At 40.4% G+C, this 16,355-nt stretch overlaps 2 protein-coding genes across 3 annotated transcripts in view; both read right to left on the bottom strand.

Moving 5' to 3' along the window:
- Positions 1-292: 292 nt before the first annotated feature.
- agpat5 (1-acylglycerol-3-phosphate O-acyltransferase 5 (lysophosphatidic acid acyltransferase, epsilon)) lies at positions 293-10,604 on the bottom strand. Of its 2 annotated transcripts, none has more exons than XM_080781965.1 (8): positions 9,698-10,604; positions 8,806-8,875; positions 8,599-8,714; positions 8,323-8,412; positions 7,240-7,330; positions 5,264-5,425; positions 3,858-3,981; positions 293-2,699 (listed from the first exon to the last, which is right to left on the bottom strand). In XM_080781965.1, exons 1-8 carry the CDS (start codon positions 9,914-9,916, stop codon positions 2,474-2,476), a joined length of 1,098 nt encoding a protein of 365 aa, XP_080638091.1. In that variant the 5' UTR covers positions 9,917-10,604; the 3' UTR covers positions 293-2,473. The 2 variants fall into 2 exon arrangements, with proteins under 2 accessions (XP_080638091.1, XP_080638092.1); XM_080781966.1 differs by having other exon boundaries at positions 3,858-3,966.
- Positions 10,605-11,915: 1,311 nt separating this feature from the next.
- mcph1 (microcephalin 1) overlaps positions 11,916-16,355 on the bottom strand; it is a 40,060-nt gene continuing 35,620 nt past the window's right edge. Inside the window, exons 14-15 of the mRNA XM_080781745.1 lie at positions 13,218-13,455; positions 11,916-12,924 (exon numbers count right to left, since the gene is read on the bottom strand). Coding sequence (XP_080637871.1) covers positions 12,860-12,924; positions 13,218-13,455 — 303 coding nt within the window. The 3' untranslated portion in view covers positions 11,916-12,859. The remainder of the gene's footprint in view (positions 12,925-13,217; positions 13,456-16,355) is intronic.

Raw genomic sequence — 16,355 nt, 5'->3', positions numbered from 1 at the left:
GCCTATATTGTAAATCCACTGTTCCACTGTAAATCCAATTTAACTTGAATGTTCAGGTACCTCATGGAACTCCCTCAAGTACCCATGGTACAATCACAATGTATATAAACATGTTATTAAAACGTTAAGTAAAACACAATTTTAAGTTTAATGTTCAAAACGTGTTTCCATGCAGTTGACTAGCCTGAGATACAGCGCATGAACTTCAAAATAATTCCTGTCCTGACAAAGGGATCCGAGGGGGAAAAACAAAAAGTTGATTACCGTTTAGAAAATGAATGATAGAACCATAGATTCTCCCCACACTTTATTTCACACTGGCATCCTCATTCAAAATGTACATACATCGCCATTTTTCTTCAAAAAGTGTAAATCAATGCATTTGATTCTATGAATTGTAGACAACTTGACCAATATGCTACATTTCGAGCAGCAGTTCCAGTGCTATCCAGCAGAGGGTGCTATCCTAAGATGACGGGACTCATGGTCCTCTGGATGAGTCTCGAGGACCAACCATAGTGTTATAATATATAAGGACCAATCTATGGTATGGGTCGGGAGTCGGGACCAACTCACTCAAATAGAAGGCACACATTTCTGGGAACAATTATTGGCATTAGTGTCTACATTGAATTTCCTGATGAATTACAATCTAAACTTGAGAATAAAAATGGATAGAAAATGGCTGAGAAGGGTCATTTCAAGGAAGGATTATTCAAGTGAGGTACTCTTATAACATGTAAAATGAATGACCCATTAGATAAATCAAACAAATACCACAGGATTAGAATGCCAATATATGTAAAGTGACGAGTGGAAAAAAGTAACGTTTTTATCATAGTAAATCTGAATGGACATTGGACATACAATTGCATTTTACAATACAGTTATGCATATAATACAGATGGCTTCATTGGCAAATAATGCAGCATACTCTCAAAATGGCATCGGCAACATATTGCTCAGTAGATACTTGAGTTTTTTGTAACAGAACTTATAAAGTAGCATAGCCATACAAAATATCTTGTACTGGCAATGCTTTGAAAAGCTTTTTAGAATGAAATGTATATGTAGGAGAATTGAGGCGAAAATATAATTTGAATACAAATTGGTGATGCAAAAATACATATATTATAAATGTATTGCTCAATTTATGTCAACAATGCCTTTGAAATTAAACAAGGTCTTGGCAAGATTTTACAATTTGCACTTAATAAAATATGTCACCATGGCAGAACATTCGATTGTGAAATACAGTTCACATCGAGCACACAAATAATCAATATTAACTGGCCTAGATATACAAGCTGAAATCAGACATTTGACTCTAGGAAAAGATCTCGCTTGCATGTTAGAAGTGTCATTTCTAGGACTACAGTACATTTTCAGAGTGAACCTGACTGTGTGACATCACTTTAAATGCTTAGGCCAGTCAATACAAATGAGTGTTTATGAACTCAAGGTCTCAAGCTAGCCTGTGTATGCTAAAAAGTTTACTGTATTTATGTAAAAAACAACTTCAAACAAAGTGCATAATCATCCGGACATGGGCAACAGTGAAAAAGCAGATGATAGTGATTCTCCAAGACCTTTACTGGCTCCTGGTCAAACAAAGAATTTATTTAAGAATAGTCCTCAACACCTACAAGGCCCCCCCAACAACCCTACTTCTCAGATCTCCTCCACGGTCCACCATTATTCCCTGAGAATGTCCCCTCCCCATCTCTCGGGTTTGGTGAAGACCAAGCTCTGAACTTGGGGTGATAGGGCACCTTGAGTTTCTGTCCCCTCCTTGTGGAACACTAAACCTCCCATCCGTCAAAAAATGGCCCCTAAACCCACCTCTTCCACAACCCACGTTTTTACTTAAATTATTTGATTATTTTACCTAATTTCCCCCCCCCCCCATGTAAAGCGACGAGTACTTAGAAAAGCGCTATATAAATCTGAGGTATCGTTATGATTAGTGAGACATCAAAACTTTGTCAATGACATGGATGTTGGTCAATTTGAGCATGTCTGCTCATAAACATTAAGTCTTATGCCTGACCGTGGATTGATGAGGTTGATTGGGTCTCTGAGCATGCAAGAATACAGATTTGGCTAAATCTTGGCAATGAAATGGGATTAATATCCAAAGGGAGGTTTGTATCTATTTTTTACTTTAATGTTGAGGTTCTAGGGGAATATTCAAGAAAAGTAATGCACTCAACAAATCTGTTGACATTTTTTCACCATATCAGGCAGCAAATCCAGAGAATGCAAGTGAATAAGTAGCACAAGCAGCTAAGCATCTCTCTTTCTTCATTCAGGTTACAGTTGAAGGTAGATGGTGAGGCAGAAGTATGGGATAATCTCCAAGTCTTTACAAACATGGCTTTGCTTCAATATCGCTCTTGTTGTAGTCTAGGAAAATGGCATGATGTTTCCATACCTTCTGTGCACCATATAATGGCATTCTTAATCTTGTTCCTCATGGACTAACATGCACCCAAAGCCATCCCAGGATTGTTCCGTAGAGCCAGGTCCTGAAATAGAGTTTCCTGCCTGACTCAGTAAACAGTAACGGCAGTGTCAATCCTCCCAAGATCATCACTGATGGTATGGTCTTTGTGATGCTTAGTGGAGAAATGCGGGCTTTGCCAGGAAACTTGAATTTTTTCTCTGCATCTTCAGATTCATAGAAAGTGGTTAGCAGCCTTTGAAAAGACAGATGAATATATCAGTTGATTTAAAATGATCAGTAATGAGAGCACACAAAAGATTGAACCCTGAGGTTCAGCTAATTAGGTACAGTATATTTACTAAACCAACTTCTATAATATGGGATTAAGTCAATTAGAAACTTTATGTCTTGCTGTGATTCAAGAGAGTAAGTTGTATTCATCATAATAAAATTGCGTCTAAGCTAACAAAGACATTGTTCAATTGTAAAGTGACTGGCTTAGCAATTCACTACTGCACATGGTGATATGATCATGTCTGTCATGTTTAATTTAGTTTTGTTGTTTTTCATTTCAATGAACAGAAAACACAACTAAAACAATAATTTTATGTTTTTAGGCTTGCATGTTCATAGATTTATTTATTTATGCGTCATGCACCAGAGGTGCCCAGCCCACATGGACTTATAGGACACACCATACAACTAATTGCTTCAATATTGCATAAGTGTACAATAAAATGAACAGTTTTTTCAAACTCCCTTTTACACAAACAAAACATTCTGCCTTTCCCCCACGCTTTACATAAGAAATCTGCTAAAAGAAAAATACCTTTCCTAAAATAAAATTCAAGTTTTTCATAATCATCGAACCAGAAAAAGTTAACAAATAGTTGTCATTTTACAAAATAATAAGTGTCTCAATATTATTCATCATATAATGGGCAGTAAAACAAAAAAAATCATTCAATTTTCAATGTCTTCCAAATCACACACTAAACACATTGTCCTCCTCAGGAGTACCAATGAATCTACCCGTTTCTAAAGCTAATGGTAAGGTCACAGAATGCAGCTGTGCACAAAAAGATCTTTGACTTTTGGATACATTTTGTGTAACATAAGGTTATTTTTAATAAGACGATATGTTCTTAGTTTTGGTTTGTATCATAACAGCCCATCTCTCCTTTTACGCAAGGAACATATAGTTCTGTATTTCATGAATATTACAGCATAATCTATTTAATTAAATAATTCATTATTGGCCCAGGGGTAACAATTAGAAATGTCCCAGTTAAAAATATTTAAGTCTATTCCAAAGCTTCAACATCTCACCTTTGTGTCTGATATTTACAGGCATCCATCCCATATTCATACATAAATTTAATTTGGCTGTTCATGTGGTGCTTAAACTCACCGGTCTTTAATCTCAAATCGCTCGTGCAACCACCTGCGGAAAAACAGAGGCTCCTGAGGAATTTCCTTCATATCCACACGTTCAAAGTGTATGTGGACTCTGGGGCATTCTTTACACAGGAATTCTGTCCAACAGAAAACATGAATGAAAGCCTAAACAAAAACAGGAAAAGCCTTTCAGCAAAGGCATCGTAGAATGAGCAATTAAATCAACATGAGGTTAACATGTACAGAATAAAATATATTTACACATCACGTGATACTCAATGCTCCCATGGCATTAAAAGACAAACCCCTATAGTTCATGAGAAACCAAAGATGTGTGAGAAAGCAGCTTGTTGGTCCCATTGGATCATCCAAGCGATGCATCTGACCTTGAATTAACATGACGTGAAGCGTCAACGTGAAACATGGTATGTTTGCAAGGATGTCCTTGAAGGATAAATTGTAACTGTGATTTCATGTTAACACAGTAATTATATTTCACTATTATTTCTAAATTAGAGTATTCGATCTTAAGTATATATAAAAAAGATTGATTGAGAACATTTTCAAAGATAATATATTACTGGAAAAAGCTCAAGGTTTGGAAAACATTCCATACTGAAGCTCAATCTTTCAACCGTACACTTCCTTTACAGTCACCTTCAAAACATGTGGCTGGGAAGTGCGTGATGAGAAACATGCATTTTTGTAGTCTTCCTCTTCTGTTTATTAGAGACACATCTACGTATGATTATTCCTGAGTCAACAGGATGTTTTTTTCACAACACAATTTCTTTTCAAACTGGGGCTGGGAACCAAGAAAAACCAAAATTCCACAACACAAACTAAATTTAAGTTCAACCCCTCCCATTTTCAGTTAATAGGTAATCTGTGCGATGTGTTTACTTAGGAATAAAATACATGCTGTTGCACAACTGATAACGAATGATCAATTCCTTGAAAGTTTAGACTGTGATGCAAGAGACTGATAGAAAGACTAGACATTATTGGCTGAGGGTGTTCACCATTGACTCCAGCTCTACCCCTCCCCTGCCGGAGATTTTAGCCGGACATTTTATTTTGAACACCCGGAATTCACCCCGGTGAACCAGAAGTAGTTATCGGCCATTACGGATCTACCGATGGACAATCTTGCTTTCATCAGAAGCGCTAATATATTAATAGTGCAGATTAGTAGTGCAGATTTTTGTATTGAGCTAGAACATCGACATTCTGTTCAATCACCTCAATTCAGAGAAAAACAGAGCTAAAGATCACATATAATGGAAGTGGATGGAGGGAAAACATTTAAATGATGGACGACAGCGGAAGAGAGCGTTGCCTAGCGACGGGGAAGCTACTATAAAGTAAAGTAAATATTAGTCTGTTAGATGGAGAACGCCTTCTTTAAGACCTGCTCACCTGGCATCGATGGAGCAGGTCGTCTTTGACCAGTGGCAGTCTGTGTTCCCTCATATACAACCGTGACGTCATACACAGCATCCAAGTGGTCTTTCATGGCCTCTATGGCGACGTGACAGGCTCTCATTCGGGGTGTTAAAGTGTGGTTCAAAACAGCCAGTCCTAGGGAAGAAAATAATTCACCACCTTCATTGGCAGACATTTTCTTATACTGTTCACACAGCAGGTGTGATGATCAGACAAACTGATTGCACAATGCATGAGGAGTATACAGTTAAATGCTTATGGAATTTAATGTCACCATTTGTCAGCACGTAAAATCCTACAGCTTAATTCTATCCAAAATCCAATTGGCTCATGTGCAGTAATTGGGTCACCTTCAGGACAGCCAAATAATAATAATAATAATAATAAACTTTATTTATAGAGCACCTTTCATGACACGAGTGCAGCGCAAAGTGCTTTACAAGACAACAAAGTATAAAAAATATCAAACAACATAACAATCAAGGCATAATCAGTAAAAAATGCAAAAAAACACCAAACGACATAAAAATTCATATAAAGACAAAGAAATAGGTAAAAACAGTGAGATTAAAATCAAAGGATTCAGCCAAATGCTAAAATAAAAAAGTGGGTCTTAAGCTGAGTTTTAACATCTAGGGAGGGTGCCAGTCTAAGGTGGATTGGAAGTTTATTCCAAACCGTCGGCCAGTGGAAAGAAAATGCTGCTTCGCCGTATTTTTTGTGGCTTTTTAAGCAGGCCAGCAGTGGCGGACCTAAGGAGGCGATTTGGGACGTACCTGGGCAAGCAGTCCCGAATATAGGCGGGGCCGAGGCCATTTAATGCTTTGTACACAAGTAAAATAATTTTAAAATCTATTCTAAAAGCAACCGGGAGCCAGTGCAAGGAGGCCAAAACTGGCTTTTTTTGTTCCATTATTGAGTAGAAAACCATCGCTCTATAAATGCACAGAATCTCTGTGTGTCTTGTCTTTCTCCTTCATGTCGAGAACCACCCAACAGATTGACTTTATATTGGTTGTCAGTATCTCAAAAGACCCAAGCGCCTAGTGGGAAGTCATTGGATCAGAAGTGAAATTCCCCAAATCTGGGCTAAAACCAGTGGCTAAAACCCTCAACATGGATAGCACCTGCACTGGCACAAGTATAGCATTCGTGCATCGGGTTTCTCTCCTCCTCCTACAAATTGAGGCATACAATTCAGTGAACTTGACTAGTGTGTCACTTTAAACACCTAGGCCAGTCAATACAAACGAGTGTTTATGAACTCAAGCTAGCCTGTGTATGCTAAAAAGTGTACTGAATTTATGTAAAACACAACCTCCAGATGGACCTGAAAGTGGCTGATTATTAACCATAACGTTAAATATTTTACAATGTTTAAATTAGCTTGTAATTATTGCTCAAGGACACTTTGAGGAGCCAGTGATCGAACCAGGAACCTTCCGGTTACAAGAAGGCCACTCTACTTCTTGAGCCACTAACACCCTGGGGCCTCAAATATAAAAGTTTCTGTCCAAAACAGAGGCAAAGAGTTTCTGTCTGTATCACATAATTAATTAATAGTGAAGAGGAGTGTTGATTGGTGTTCGTGATTGTTTTAATTTCCATGACTTAAGTTACAAATGAAGGGTTTTGTCCACAAGGCCATTTTTCTCTCATGGCATACTCAGGGTGTAGGAATAGGGTATTATGTAACCATGTGAATACCTTAATTCTTAATCCTATTCTGACAAAATAATTCCTGTCGCAGAATAGAAGGGGTGTATACAATTCTGTGTGTATGTGCAGCAGTGCCTTTCTCCAAAATGCTTTATAATGTGCATCTCATTCACACACCGATGGTGGAGAAAGCCATGCAATGCAGGCACTGACACTCATAATTGTACAGTAAGTCGTACAGAAACAAGAAAACAACAAGTTTTTAGTGGTTACTATAATATTGATACTACCTTCCTTCGCAGCAAAAGCCTGACTGTCAGCGATCACATTCTTGAGTTCTGGATTATACCGGGTTCCTTCTGGGAAGATGACAAGATACATCTGGAGAAATAAGCGCATGGTAAATTAAATGACGGTTTCCAAAAGGCATTCAAACGTAAACTTTGAATGTTGTGAAGAAACATGAATCATAACTCTAAATATCTAATTTAGGTTTCTAACCAATAGTAAAAAAGTTTTTTTTTCCTTTTGTCAGTGCTGCTCAAAGGGACAGGTGGTGATTACATTTTGTTCCAATTATAATATATTTACAAAATACTTCATACAGTATAGCCACAGCTTTTTGTCTCCACCAGGCCGAAGGCATGGGGAGAGAGCATGTTTTGCACTCCGTCCGTGTGTGCGTGTGTGTCCGTCTGTGTACAGCGAATCTTCGGCACTGCCAAATTTTGCACACATTCCCTGGATGCCAACCTCTGCCCCAAATTCTCCATAACAGCCTGTTATAGCGCGACCAGGAGGCCGACTTTTGAAAAACATATTCCATCCTAATTGGCTAACATAGGCTTTCAAAGTTTGCAGGATTTGCCCGTCATGAACGCAGCGTCTTCTTTCACAGACTTTCCTACTAGGCTGAGGAATATATCCCAGCCTTTTCACATTGGCCTGTTATAGCGCCACCAACAGGTGGATTTTTGCGAAACACATTTTTGGAACATAATGCCTCAAATCATCCAATTGCCATCCAAGGCATAAGAAGTAATGGCACACTTTTCACATTGGCCTATTATAGCGCCACCAGGAGGCCACAACCTGACCTGCCCTGGTGGAGACCTGTGCCCCGAGGGGCACTTTTTCTAGTTCACTATGTGAGCTCTCCATGTTCCAATTATGTAATTAAAAGGTCTGGTCTACCTGGTTTACAATAGATCTCCATATTCGTACTGTAGTTGGTGAACCATTTAGTTTACAATGGATCTCCAGTATGTGTGGTGAAAGGTTTGGTTTAAGTGAAAAGAAAATAAGGTTTTTAGGTGACCTCCACATTGTAATGGTCGTTAGAAGTTCTGGTTCAAAAGCCTAACATTACTTACTGGTGTTCCCGCTTCAGTTTGACTGAGCAGCTTCTTTTTCATGGCCCTCACATCAAATCTTGCACTTCGTTTGACATAAACACCTCCATGCTGGTGGACAGAAATGACAAGTTGATTTGTGCAACGGTAAGATGAGTCTCAAACAGTAAGTTGAGATAATAGAGAGATTATCAATAGTGTATAGGAGAATGAATACTGTATATTATGTACAGATTCACCAGTAGCAAATGAAACTCAGTGAAATCATAGCTACAATTATAAACATATATATAGTACCTGAGAGAAATAAAATCCATACAATGGTAACCACTTGAGTCCATCTTTAAGAACATATCTCACATGACCAAGGGCCTCCTGCCTAATGGCCAACATGTCAGCAATGATCCAGTCCGCTGGAAGAGAAGGCCAATGATTCAAACAAGTTTTTTAATTCAGTCAACCCAGACTTTACTTCCTTTAAAACACAACCTCTGAGAGTCTTACCTGTACACTGATGATTTGATAGGTAGACAACATTCTCTTTGTTCTTTGGTATATCTCCATATATAACAATCTGGGGAGAGGTGAATAACAGCAGGTTAAACCCTACACTAAGTTCATTATTCATATTGACAGACAGCGTATTTACCGGTAATTTAAAAAGAGTTAACACGTCATTAATATAAACAAACATGAAAGGCTTTTAAGAACACAAACAACTTTAAGGTTGTGTCCCATTGCGCCACTCAAGATAGATTCTGCCTATGCTTACAAATAGAAGAATCTGCTCTGCTCGCACCTTTGCAGGAAAACGTGATGACTCCCATCTAAGCTATCGATTTGGCCTAGTTGTGATGAAAAAACACTTTACCCAAATATTCTATATTACAATTCACCATGTGCAATACAGGGATCTATTTTCTAGTGCTTGCGTATACACAGTGTGTGTGTGTGTGTGTGTGTGTGTGTGTGTAAACACTGTCACACTGTATATGCACACCCTAGTACACCTGCTGTACTAGGCGTGGCATAAGAATGCAGAAATCTATGGTATGCAACTGGCTAATCAGCTTGTTAGAAAGGTCTTTAGTATTTATTTATTTTAGGAGTAAATTCAACATCAGCACAGTGAGAGGAAGCACGTGTCACATCGATCTGTTTTTAGCAGTTTGCAGTGAACTTGTTATTCATTTCAAACGGCTTCCTGTGTGGTTTTAAGCACATTATGTTTAATCCCCATCCAGCATACCAGGGACAGCGTACGTGTTTGCCATACAAAACCTACAGTAATACATACAGTAATGCTAGCTCCTGAAACAAGTATTAAGCCTTAAGAAGTCCTTAAGGCTAGTATGGACCAGAGCTACAGTAATGTATGTTTTTTTGTATTACCTACCTCCACCCCTGTGTAGTTTTCAAAGAAGAACAGGACCATGCTCTGGTAGATACAGTAGAGCCGGTCGTCCACCTTGTGATACACCTTGACAGGCAGGAGCATTGACAGCAGCTTCCAGACCCACCATGACAGCATGTAAGCTGGTGCTGTCCCCAGCATGACCGTAGCAGGGAACCAGTAACGCAACGAGTATGTGTGCACAACCAGAGAAAGCAGCATCTTTTGGTTCTCCCTTGCTCAACTCTAAACTAATAAACAAAACAAAACGAGGAAGAAATGGAAGTGTGTCTCGACTTGCACCAACACCCTGGACACGGGTTCAACACACAACCCCCCTGTCTGTGCAAGTCAGCCTGGTGCTGGCTATGGTGGGACACACTGACTGGAGAACTAAAACTAGAGCAAAAGGGGAACAGAACAGAGCTAGCGAGCTAATGCTAATGTCAAACCCTGTGCGGCTGGCTTTAACGTCCCACCATGCGGCAATGTACAACAAAACACATCATGCACCCTCGTCTCACCGCCGGCAAACATTTAGCCAAGACATTCACAACATGTTCAACAAGAACAAACACCAACCAACCTTGGCTGTGGAATCTGTGGATAGTTACTGCTGTGCTGCTTCTACTTGTTCCATTTGATTTGACCAACTATAACACTCTTTTGAGTGTTAGCTAACGGCAGCTAACAGTCCACAAACTACCGGTCTCATAGCTTTCGTTACGTTTAAAAGTGACGGCTTTCCCCCCCCGTTTTAGATCTTCACTAGCTTAAACCGCCAGCATGGACCGTTAACAACTCTTAAGCCGCTATTTGGCAGAATAATATATCATTCTGCAACTGTTCTTGTTGAGCTGGGTAAGCTAGCTAGTTGCTGCAAATGTCACGCACAAATACAGACAGTACACACGCACGCACACACTTGCATAGCATACTGTACACACGTGACACACGCCTCCTCACCTCTCCACCACGTTTCGTTGACAGTCTGGTGACGCGGTTTACGTTGAGGCTTTAGTAACGTCGTCGAAGCCGATTGGTCTAACGAAGTGGTAACTTTGTAAAGAGACCATAGCCCGGAGGGACGGTCGGTCTGTCATTGGCCTATTGGTTGCCAGGCAACCGCTGATGCAAGGAGACAACGTTGTTCCAGCTACTATTATATATTGAACGTTACATACTGAGCTGGACTCGAACCCCGATCTCCAACTCAGTAGACCAGGCAAGCAACAAGCCGCGCCAAGAGAGCTAGCTCACTTGGAGGAGCAAGTTACGGCCGGGTCTTTTGCAGGGTCGCTAGCACTACACTATATATTTTTTATTTAACAGTCATGACAATACACATTATACACTACATACAAACACAAACAACAAAGTTACCAGTAAGACGCTCTGAGGGCAAGTAGCGACCTCGCCCCGCATGGGTGATGGCAGACTGCTCGGCGAGCGCTGGCGCTTTGGCATGGGGTGTCAGATCAACATATGGAATTAATTCTGTACTAGATGGAGCGTGTCTTGAGTGTACAGGGTTTGATGAAGTCATATCAACATATGGAATGTCAGAACAGGAAGGACGGGTGGGGAAGGACAGGTCAGCTGAGCTCCATACTGTATATGTAGATAGTTTTAGGTCAGATGTGGAGTTGCTGGTAGGCTCCATATATGGGATGACCTTTTACGCAGAGCCTGGTAGTCTATGGTCACTGAGGGGGCGCTTGTTTTACAGGCGACCGGATTAAGTTTGTTGAGGAGTCCGTTAAAACGACCGGATTAAGGTTGGTGAGGGGTCCGTTAAAACCACCGGATTAAGGTTGATGAGGGGTCCATTAAAACGACCGGATTAAGGTTAGTGAGGGATGCGCTGCTCCGTGCTTGCGGGTTATGGTCAGGGGTAGGTAGTAGCCGGCGCAACAATATAGAGCAGCTTTTTTTGAGTGGTGCAGTCACTCCAATGCACAGCCATGTGTGTCCCTGCCTGGCAGTGGCTGCGTCCGTCCGAGCACGGAAATAGCGTTTTTTCACGTGTCACTGTTGCGCAGCCTAACACACACACACACACACACACACACACACACACCTTATGTACAGTACCACTCAGTTCAGACGTATGTATGTATTGTATATTACAACTCAACAAATATGAATCGCCTCAATAAAAAAATAGTTCAAATAGCCAATTTCAAGCTCACATGTTGATGTAGATCGACTAGTTGAACAATTTTAAAATGTTTTCAGAAGTAAAAAAAATAATTTTAGGGATAAGGGGTATATCATGGCGAAAATAGGGCCTCTAGTCTCATGTCATATTGATATAGCCATCCATATATTGCCCAGCCCTAATGCATAAAATTTATAAAAAAGCATAACATAAACATAAACCTATGATTGTCCGTCAATGCACAATTAAAAGTTCTCATGGCGGACTTCTTGTTATGGCGACACATTTTTGCACCCCATAAAGGGAGGACTTCGATAAAGGGAGGGACTATCGGCCTATATTTGTAGACTGAGACGGAGGGGCGCCGTCTCAAGCGAACTTGAACCACGAGTGACGCAAAGTTAACTTGAGCCGATTCAGCCCTGTTCGCGTTGCGACCTGATAGGCACAGAATAGTAAATCCTTGTCCCCACTACAATGAACACAGCGGAACACTCCATCACCCAATCACAAGCCGCAGCACTCCTTAGAGCCGCTCCTTTCGTGGGAAAGTCCCTCCCTACGTGGTGCGGAAAACGGGGTTGCCTGCAAGACAGACCCTTCCTTTTAAGTCTCTAACAGCAAACAAAATATACACCCTTTGTACTAATGTAATCTGGTAGTTAAAATGAGGACAATTACCCCAAATCACTTAGGGACTGAAATTAAAATTTCAATAAGACCAAATACCGAATGTAATTTTTACGCTAAACTAACAGAAACAAGGTCAAAGCCAGTGATGACTGGCAATAAACAACAAAACACAAGCCGGCAGCATCAAGTTTCCAGCTGGCTAAAATGGACAGTCACATAACATTTCCCACGACATCGGGCATATCTTACTGAATACGAAAATGTGAGAAAAAAGATCTGCATGAAAATATGTACAGTATGTAATACTTCAGAGGAGATGAACCAGGCATTAGCCATTGTAAAAGTGCATCTTTACAGTTCAAAGTCACATTTTATGGGGATCTTCTCTCCAATTCGTAGTCATCATACGGGAGTAGCTTGAGATGGGTGATAGAATCTGAATAAAAGAGAAAAAGAAAAGAATGTCACGTAATGTAAAATTAATTGTTCAGCTGTCCAATAAAGGAATTTTTACAATATTGAAATGTCAAAAACAACATGGAGGGAGATATGATTAATCACTTTAACGTTGGTGTCCTTATTTTGGGCATGTCATTATGAAAAAAAAAAGAAGAGAAAATAATACTTAATATTTACAAGCTCAAAACACAGTGTGAACTCATAGACCGGCTATTTTCGCAATTCATCTACGAGGAAGTATATAGGTCTTTTAAGTGGTTAACATCTTACCGAGTAGCCACTGTTCAGAGAGGATCCTGCAACCTTCCGGTCTCTTCCTGTCAAATCCCCCAATGCAGATACCAGCTTTTCGGATGATTTTGCTGACTGTGCCCCCGCACAGCTCAATGAGCTCCACCAGACTGTCCGCGGGGGGCTGGGTGTGTGCCGACACAAACATGACCGGCTGGCCTTGTAGCAAGTCCTGTTGGTGCTCCCCGGCAGACAGGTGCTGCTGGAGACGGCTGATCTGAGAACAGTGAGAATCAACACAGTCATTCCCATGTGATTTAGATACAAAATATGTAGAGCAACCCCACTATATCGGTTTGGCCAATACTGTATCTGTCATGTCATTATTTGACTTCTTTGATGACATCGGGTTTCCCTATTTCTAACCACTTTCATCCTGCTGGCGTCCCTGGTTTGGGAAAAACGCTATGCATTCAGTGACAGACACCAAATATCTCAAAAGAAAGAAGAGAGTCTCTGTTTTCACCAAAAACGCTGTCTGGGAACAGAAAGCAGAGAATTCTTGTGAAATATTAAAATAGGATTTTATAGATACACAGTATCTACAATAGACTGTATTTATGGAGGGCGGCAGTAGCTGTTTGGGCAGAGAAGTCGTCAAGGAATGGGAAGTTCACTGGTTCGAACTAATCGCTCTAGTCAACGTGAAGGACCTTGATTCTTTAGGAACAAGCGATGGCAAAGGCCTGGGTGACAATCTACTGTATATATAAACCTCATATTGTTCATTGGTTTTAATGAGTGAAGCTCTAAAATATGACTGATGAAATTTCAATGAAAACAATGCTCACATCAGTATGTCAAGGTTTCTTCTTTGCAGCAAGACCATAATGAATACAACTACGCCTTGTTATGTTGTACATATTTCAGCTATTCTCCTGCTTCTACATAACTTTGTGCCAAGCATAACCATTACTCAGTTACAGTATGTCTCTGGAAGTTCAAAAAAGGTTTAAAAGAGACGCAAACGACCTACTATACTATAAATACAGAGCTTGGACTTACATAGTTTTAGTGACATGTCAAGTTCAAAAAGGGGTTTGAAAAATAATCGAGTGTTGGAAGGCAGTTTAAAAAATAAATAAAAACCAAAACAAAGTTCATTGTGTATGTCCGACTATGTCACTTCCTGCAGACTTGAAACCCACACAATCTACTGTATGACTGATTCACCCCAAACACCTGAAGATCTCACTGTTTTTGGAATGACGACAATACCTTCCTCTTGGGTAATGTGCCTTAAATGTGTTATATTTCCTGTTCCGCATATTATAGCTGTCCACTTCCTACAGTGCATATTTGCTTCTATTGATACGACTTTCTACACCGCAGACGGTAAATGCAATGGCTGGAGTTATGCATAAGACCATATTCACATGGAATTGTTAGGGTAATGTAAAGAAATTCGTTCAGTACAAGCGAAAAAGCCCAACTTGTAATACATTGGAAGAGGACTGATTGTTATAGGAAAGTAAAGAATATTTTGGTATTGTGAATTATTTAACCGTTTAAACCCTATATACTTTGTTGACTGGTGTCCCACAAGGGTCTGTCCTTTTCCCCACTACACCAAATCTCTCTTGCTCAAATGCATCCTGACCTACATGAACGCTAGGGTTCATGTGGTTAACTGTTATGGGAAATGAATAAGAAGTTACTGAAGTGATTGGAAGATGTCTTTGATGTACAGTAAGGCACAATCTTTACATTTAGGACAAAACTTCCACCAAAGTGGGTTCACTTCCTGTACAGCACACCTGTCTCCACTTTGAGAGAGTTCACTGAGGACAAATACCACTCTATTATAACATGAGAGAATTCCACGCCCACAATGCAAATTAATTTGTGCCCACGGAGCGCACAACTTTGTTCAGGTAGCCAAGTCATACACAGGTGTGCTGTATGCAGAAGTGGCGTTCATGCCTGTGCTTGGTGGCTGTGATACGTCACTGACTTCACCTCTGCGTTTTCAACCCAGCTTGGTGGGTCTGCGATTACTGGTCAATCACAGCAGGGCTTTCTGAGAACTGCGGTGAGCATGGAACGCTCGCTCTCCCTGTAGTTTAGCTACCTCTCTCTGTCCTTGCTCGATTACAGAACGACCACACAACCTGCCCAGCATGGCTGTCTGCCTTTGTTCAAAATGTACGCTTTGTGTGTGCGTGTGTCTCTCTCTCACCTGGAGACACGATATTCACGGAAAACAACAACACGGACGCGTGGCGTTAGACGTGAGCGCAAGCTTCTAGTTTACTATGACTAACTACACTGAGTATTGATGATTGCTTCTTTATTGAGGCATTCGTTTCTAAATATTGCCACACCAAGCAATAACGAGACTGACAAAATGTGAGAATCACAGATTTGGCCAAAAGACAATAATATCTGCGGCCTGCCTTATCACCCTGAAAATATGTGATAAAGCAAGCAACCCTGCTCCCCATGTGTGAGAGGAAAGTCATAACAATTGTTATGTTAATTTTCATAAATCTGTTTATTAATCAGTTTGAGCCTTGTAGCAAAAGCAAAACTAAGTGATATCTAAAGTACAATAAACTAAATTCGGCTCAGTTGGTCTTTCGACCGCAAGGTCATGGGTTCAACCCCGGCACCACCAACTCAACATATGAGGAGCACGGCTTGAAGATGTGTGTGCTAAGTACTGGGAGCTGATGGTACTGTAGGTGTTTCGCTCCACCTCAGCAATCCATCTCCCAGAGTTCTAGCGCATTGAAACAGGGATAGACTCCCACACCCTGGCTGATACCGACAATAAGCCTCTCTGACTTACTACTTAAACTAATTTGACCACATTGCCATCATTAATTGAACTAATCAAAGTTATTTTAAGTGTTCCAATGTTTGAATTCTTCTGAAGTCAAATTAAGCACTAATTCAGATCATGACCAACTCCTGTCCACCATGCTTACAGATATACCACCAGAAACCAATGACCGCAAGCAAAAGAAAACCCTGGTAATAAGTAGCCTACTGAACTTTATAATCCTCATCAATTTATTCACTTGAATGACTTCATCATGGTGTAAAGGAGTTAGCCAGTGTAGAACCATATTTTGTCATACTATTACTAGTGTCGCCAAAGATTCAGACAGGATG

The sequence above is a fragment of the Protomyctophum bolini genome (assembly GCF_963924005.1).
Source record: "Protomyctophum bolini genome assembly, chromosome: 14".
Taxonomy (NCBI): Eukaryota; Metazoa; Chordata; class Actinopteri; order Myctophiformes; family Myctophidae; genus Protomyctophum; species Protomyctophum bolini.
Note: the sequence above shows the minus strand (reverse complement) of the source record. Positions and strands in the feature narration are given on the sequence as shown.

Excerpts from the sequence above, each read along its gene's own strand:
- agpat5 (XM_080781965.1), bottom strand. The coding sequence starts at position 9,916 with ATGCTGCTTTCTCTGGTTGTGCACACATACTCGTTGCGTTACTGGTTC. Across the intron at positions 8,413-8,598 it reads ATGGATTTTATTTCTCTCAG|CATGGAGGTGTTTATGTCAA; the intron begins GTACTATATATA and ends TCTGTCCACCAG. Across the intron at positions 7,331-8,322 it reads AAACTGAAGCGGGAACACCA|ATGTATCTTGTCATCTTCCC; the intron begins GTAAGTAATGTT and ends TTATTTCTCCAG.